General features: G+C 40.6%; 1 protein-coding gene across 1 annotated transcript; it reads right to left on the reverse strand.

Annotated features, from left to right (window-relative positions):
* Positions 1-394: 394 nt before the first annotated feature.
* Positions 395-913, reverse strand: LOC121443406 (centrin-1). The gene has a single exon (XM_041645167.1). The coding sequence runs from the start codon at positions 911-913 to the stop codon at positions 395-397; it is 519 nt and encodes a 172-aa protein (XP_041501101.1).
* Positions 914-6,283: the final 5,370 nt, after the last annotated feature.

The following is a 6,283-nucleotide window of genomic DNA, read 5'->3' on the forward strand; positions in this document are numbered from 1 at the left end:
TATCCTTCAGAACAGTATCCATTTAAGTGAAAAGCAATGGCTGGAGTGATCTGAGCTCTAACTCACCATACTAGAACACTGACTTGAAGGAATCACCAGTCTGCGCATGTTATTTAAAATCGCATAAGTGACCAGAGAACCACAGTTTTGTTTGTCCTAGGAAGCTGTCTTGTATTCAGTTCATGAATGGCTGTGAGTGGGCTCCAGCTTCGAGCACCTTTAATTGAGGTTTGCTCTTGAGAATTAAACAACAGAACTCACATAGAATTATCTTTAAAATTTATAATTGCTCTAGAGGCTTAGAAGCCAACTAAGACAAATGAGGCAGGAAGAGGGAACTGACCAAAACTGTTCTACTTTCACAAAAGCGGAAGCAGGGATCCCAGCTAGTCACTTAATAAAGGTTGGTCTTTTTCATGATCTTAAGAAACTCTTCCTCATTCACTTCTCCATCGCCGTCACGATCAGCTTCATCGATCATTTCCTGCAGCTCCTCGTCCGTGAGACTTTCCCCCAGCTCATTGGCCACACGCTTGAGGTTTTTGAATGAGATTTTCCCGGTTTCATCATCATCAAACAACCTGAAAGCCTTCAAAATTTCTTCTTTGGTGTCTTTCTCGGCCATCTTCTGAGTCATCACAGCCAAGAAGTCATTGAAGCTGATCTTTCCTGTTGCCTCTTTGTCTACTTCCGAAATCATCTTCTTCATCTCTTCCTTCCTGGGTTCAAAGCCTAGTGCTCTCATGGCCACCTTCAATTCCTTCACATCGATGGTCCCGCTCCCGTCAGAATCAAAGAGGTCAAAGGCTTCCCGGACTTCTTGCTTTTGGTCTTCTGTGAGTTCAGGCTTAGGACCCACCTTTCTCTTGTAGCTGGTGGAGGCCACGTTTGACTTCCTTAAGTTGGACGCCATTGTCCTCCACGATTGGGTCCTTAACGGCGCCCTGCCACTGCACGTGGTAGGTGCCCCTGCTATTGCGCTTGCGCCAGCCCCTATGCACCTTCTGTCTGGACCACAGAACCCCCCCCCCTCCATCAGTGAGATCTTATTTACATTATAATGCACAGTTTCCTCAGTTTGTCATTGATACCTGCTGTCCAGAACCTTGTTGTAGCTGCTGCTATTGTCTCTACAATTCTTCGGAACATGCAGTTCTTTCCGAGCCCCTATTTTTTTTTCACTTCTGCAGCAGCTTGTGTATATTTATTTGAAAGTCCTAGGCTCCGTTTCCATATTAATTAAAAGAACTTCCTTAGCCTGAGGCTACCCAAGGACAAATGTAGGGTAATCAAGATTGAGTTTGATCACTTGATATTAAAATTTTAAAAAGTAGGAAAGAATACTCAGGTCACACCCTGTGTTCTACAAAACAGGTTAGAAGGAAGCAATTATGAGTAAAATTTGAGGAAGTTTGTCTCCTGACATATGTTTAACCACCATAGAAGTTTTCTATCAGTTTCTCAAATATGAAATGTAATGCCAGTAGAATTCACGTCTAGTACCTGGATTTGAAGTATTTGATGTAATTTTGACTTGAACAGATGAGGGTGAAGTATTTGTATTCTGCTATTCTGGCATGTATTTTAGAAACCCTAGCAGTATGTTTACTCCTACTGCTTATCATACTCTCAGGACTGTACAGAAATCCACACTCTGGTATAAAAGCCACTAAGAAAGAAGATAGATTTAGGGTCAAACTGTCTTTACAAAGGAGAAATCTACTGCCCTGTTAGAAGACCATGAGTTCACTTTCAAAGTTGTTCTTACTTTTAGGTCTACCTGAAAACTCATAGGAAAAACCTCTAAGGAAACAGTCAAGGTCACTTAAAGGTAACTCTGCTCTTAAAATCCTAAACACAGATGCCTAGGAGTTTCATGTCTACCATCTTTCCTTTTAAGCCCATGATACATGACCTTAAATTGAACATGGCCAGTATACTTACACCAAGCAAACTCAGAAGTGCCTCCAATATGTCCTATATGAGTATGTGTAGGATTCTAAAATAAAACTCCCACACTTTATTTGGTGAGAGCGTTGTTTTGTAGATAATGCCAATGCTCTCCTTAGGTGCTGCAAGGAATAAATCTTTCTGCAACTTTCATTTGGTTGTATTAGTTGGTTTCACACTCATCTAGAGAAGAGCCCATTATATTCAGTTACTGTAGTTCCTCTTTGGCTATGGACATGGGAGGGAATTATGCAACACATGGGAGGATATACAATTGTCTTTTGGAAATAAAGGGGTTCTTCTATGAACCAAAGAAACAAGAGAAAAATGGAAGCTTTTAAGGTGGGGGGGAGGAAGGAAAAAAGGTTACTAAGTAAGCAAATACAAGTAGCCAACTTTTAATTTTTAGCACCCTCCCAATCTATATTTACCAGTCTTTAATCTGTGCAAGCGTATCTCAGGCACCCAGAACAATGCTTGACACATTGAAGGAATATTGATATTCATTGATTTAATGCATGATGGTTAATATTGATCCTAAATACCTTCTAAGTCGTCAAAAGATTCAGTAATACTAGGAGTATTTTACAAACTGTGTTTTGTTGTATTTTTAAATTATGATTCATTACTGATTATATGGAGTTTTTGGAAAATTTGTTTAGTTATCTGGCTTTCCTGGAATCCAATCCAGGGTTGCACCCATGCTATAAAAGTACTCTCCACTGAACTTCTCTCTCGTGGCATGTTCAGCTGGCTAAATCTTACTACATGTCTCAGTGACAATGTACAGAGGGCTTAGGTATGAGATTTTGAAGGCAAATGAAACTTATATGGTCCCTCCCCTCTCCTTTTTCTTGCACTTATTATATCTTTTTCCAATTCTACATCTTATTATCTTCATGGATTTGGGGAAATCAGCTCACCACCCCCTCCCCAAGGACACACATATACCCCCTCTCATTTAAAGTACCATACTAAAATTCCCTAATGTATTTTCAATTAAAAAGCCCTAAGACCTCCAGGGATAGTTCTCTAATGGGATCATACAGGATGGGGTACCAACCAGACAGACCTCAGTTCCTCCCATGTTTGCATTTCCTTTGACAGCCACCCCTATGCCCAAATTCAAGACAATGTGTTGAGGAAAACTAAAGGCTAGAAGCTGCCCTGTATAAAGCAATATTGGGGCCAAGTTGAACTCAAAGCAAACTGGTTGTCATAGTTTCCAGATGTGTGCAATCAGCAGTCACAACAAAGGACCACCAAGAGCTCTCTTCATAGAAAACAGCTCCCTTAAAGTCAGTACTTGATGAACATTCTACGTCCATAGTCTCACCCCTAATTTAGAAAGGAGACATTCATTGTGTGCCAGTGTTGGGCCTAGGCTCCCAGTCTTGCCTCGTTTGATCCCTGCATGCATTTCCCATCTTGTACGTGGAAATGAACAAACAAAAAACGGAATGGAAGAGATCTGCAATGCATATTTAATAGAATACAGCCAATAAATGTGTTTTGAGTTACACCGTGGCCTTATCTGAGCCCAACACTTAGGCATTGCTAATTATACCGTACTGCCTTCTCCCAGAATTGAGATTATTAGTAAAACATAGCAAGGCTGGAAAGATAGGCTGCTGATCATCTTATATGGACCTCACAGTAAGTAAGCAACTTTCCTAGAAATATTCAACAGGAATTTTTCTGAATCTGGGGCACTTTCCTAGTAGCTAAATGAGGAAGGGACAAACTGCAAAATGTATGGGCAGTGGGTGGGGTGGGGTGAGGGTGGTCTTGGCATGTGCTGAGTGTCTGTAATCCCAGTGTTCTGAAGGCTAAGGCAAGAAAATTAGAAGTTTGGTACCAGTTTGAACTACATAAAAATAATCCTTCCCACCCCAAAATCCTTAATGTACCTTCAAAGTTGTTCTTGTTTTTGTTTCAAACTAGAGCTCTTTGAAAAAATTCATAAGGAAGCATTAGAGGCCACCAAGTCACTCAGACTCATTCTTTTAGGTGATCTAGAATAAACTTTTCTCATTCTGATACTAAATTCTCTACCCAGAAGTATTAACTTCTGCTTCTTTTTTTTTTTTTGAATATGTGATAAATGGCCTGAGTGGAGCATGCTCAGAAATGTACATCTAAACTAAGAAAGCCTGCATGTGTGCATCACATGCATGCCTGGTATCCATGGAGGGTGTCAGATCCCTGGAAGTGGAGCTACAGAGTGTCACCATGTGGTGCTAGGAACTGAACCCAACAAATGTTCTTTACCACTGAGGTATCTCTTCAGAAATGTGCTTTCTTACATGAACATTATGAAGTAAAATTCCCTGAAAAAAAAAAATGTCACACCTGTATTGTTAAAGATTCCACACAGCTGGTTGACTGATTGGAAGTTTATGTTGTTAGAGAGTTGGAATATAGCAGATCTATGACCAAAGTATCTTGGGTTCTTTTTAGCATCTATTCTCATTTCACATCTATTCTTGTGATAAAATACCCTAACCAAAAAAAAAAAAAAAAAAAAAAAAAGTTGCAGGGAAAGGTTTTTCTCCTCATTCCAGGTTACAGTCCACCATTTCAGGGAGGTTAAAACTTCAAAAACTTGAAACAGCTAGTCACGTCCATAGTCAAAAGAAGAGAAAGGATGAATATATGCATGCTTACTAGTGCTCAGTTTGCCTTTTCCACTCTCATATAGTGCAGGATGCACACCCAGGAAATGGCTGCTGCCCACAATGGTCAGGTCTTTCTACCTCAAATGGTGTATTACACAATCCCTTACAACATGTCTAGGGGCCTACCTTATCTAGATAGCCCCTCCTTGAAACTCTTCCCAGGTGGCTCTAGATTGTGCCAAGCTGACAGAACTAAGCATCACAATACCCTTAATAGCCAATCATTGGCCACCTTTGTGTTTAAACATCCTGTGACTATCAGCTAAAACCTTCTGGGATGCATTAACAGACAACTAACGTCTACCAACCCAAGAGCTAAAAGTACCATCAGGTGGTATCTGAAGCCTATATCCAGATAGTTCTCTGCTTCACTGTAACCTTTCTACCTACTTCCATTGTATTTGAAAATACCTTGATTTCTGAATCTGTTTTGTTCTATAGCTATAGAAGCCTCATTAAACCATTTCCACACTGGAATATGTCATTGTAAACAATCTAAATTGATGCATTGCCACATTTCTTGCTCAAGAATCAATCCTTATTCCCTTTAAGGCGAGAGCTGTGTTTTTGTATGTATTGTGTGTGTGTGTGTGTGTTTCCCTGTAAAAAAATCTCCTCTTAATCTTTATTTAAGGATAGTAAGCTTTCCAGTCAGCCGATTGGGCTCAGTTGCACAATCACTAAAGAAAGCACCTGTCTTATTCAGGGTTTTATTGATGGGATGAAACATCTGACCAAAAAACAAGTTGGGAAGGAAGAGTTTATTTGCCTTATAAGTCCACATCGTATCCCATCATTGAAGGAAGTCAGGACAGACACTCAAGCAAGGTAGGAATCTGGAGGTAAGAGCTGATGCAGAAGCCACCAGAGAAGGTGTGGCTTACTGGTGTGCTCCCCTAGCTTTCTCAGCCTTCCTTCTTATAGAACCCAGGATCACCAGACCAGGGATGGCACCACAAAAATGGGCTGAGCCTTCCCACATAATCATAAATTTTAAAAATGCCTTACAGGTGGATCTTACAGAGGCATTTTCTCAATTGAGGTTCCTTTCTTTCCGATAACTCCATGTCAAGTTGACATAAAACTAGCTAGGACAGTGCCCATATGTTTGGTGTTAACCTTTGTCATTAGAAAAAGTATAGAATTTATATGTGTGGTATTTTGAAAAGGAATGGCCCTCATAGATTCAATTGTCTGAATGCTTGGCCCATAGAGAGTGGCCCTATTAGGAAGTGTGGCCTTGTTGGAAGAAGTGTAGGCCTAGTGTGGCAGTCTCCTTCTTAATGCCTGCAGGTCAAGATGTAGAACTCTCAGCTCAGTGCCTGCATGACACTATGACTATCATGAACTATGTTCTTTTTTAAACAAAATCTCAATTTTTACCAATAAAGACTTAGGAGCCAGATGCTGTAGTAAAAACCTGCTAACTCAGAGAGGCAGAGAAAGCAGCCAGCTGACCTTCCTCCTCCATTAGAGTCCCAAAAAAAGGCTTCCCTCTTGCGCTGTTTCAAACAAGTTTCCTCTGTCTCGGTGTCCCTTCTATTTCCTGTGCTTCTCTCCAACTGTCCTCCTGGCTCTCTATGGTTACTCTGTCAACTTGTTGCTTGCTTGGCCTCTTGCATGGCTGTGGGATGTTGTTTTTATTTAATCCTGTC

This window comes from Microtus oregoni, unplaced genomic scaffold, assembly GCF_018167655.1.
Source record: "Microtus oregoni isolate MIOR12 unplaced genomic scaffold, Mior012 000105F_ref0000443, whole genome shotgun sequence".
Classification (NCBI taxonomy): domain Eukaryota; kingdom Metazoa; phylum Chordata; class Mammalia; order Rodentia; family Cricetidae; genus Microtus; species Microtus oregoni.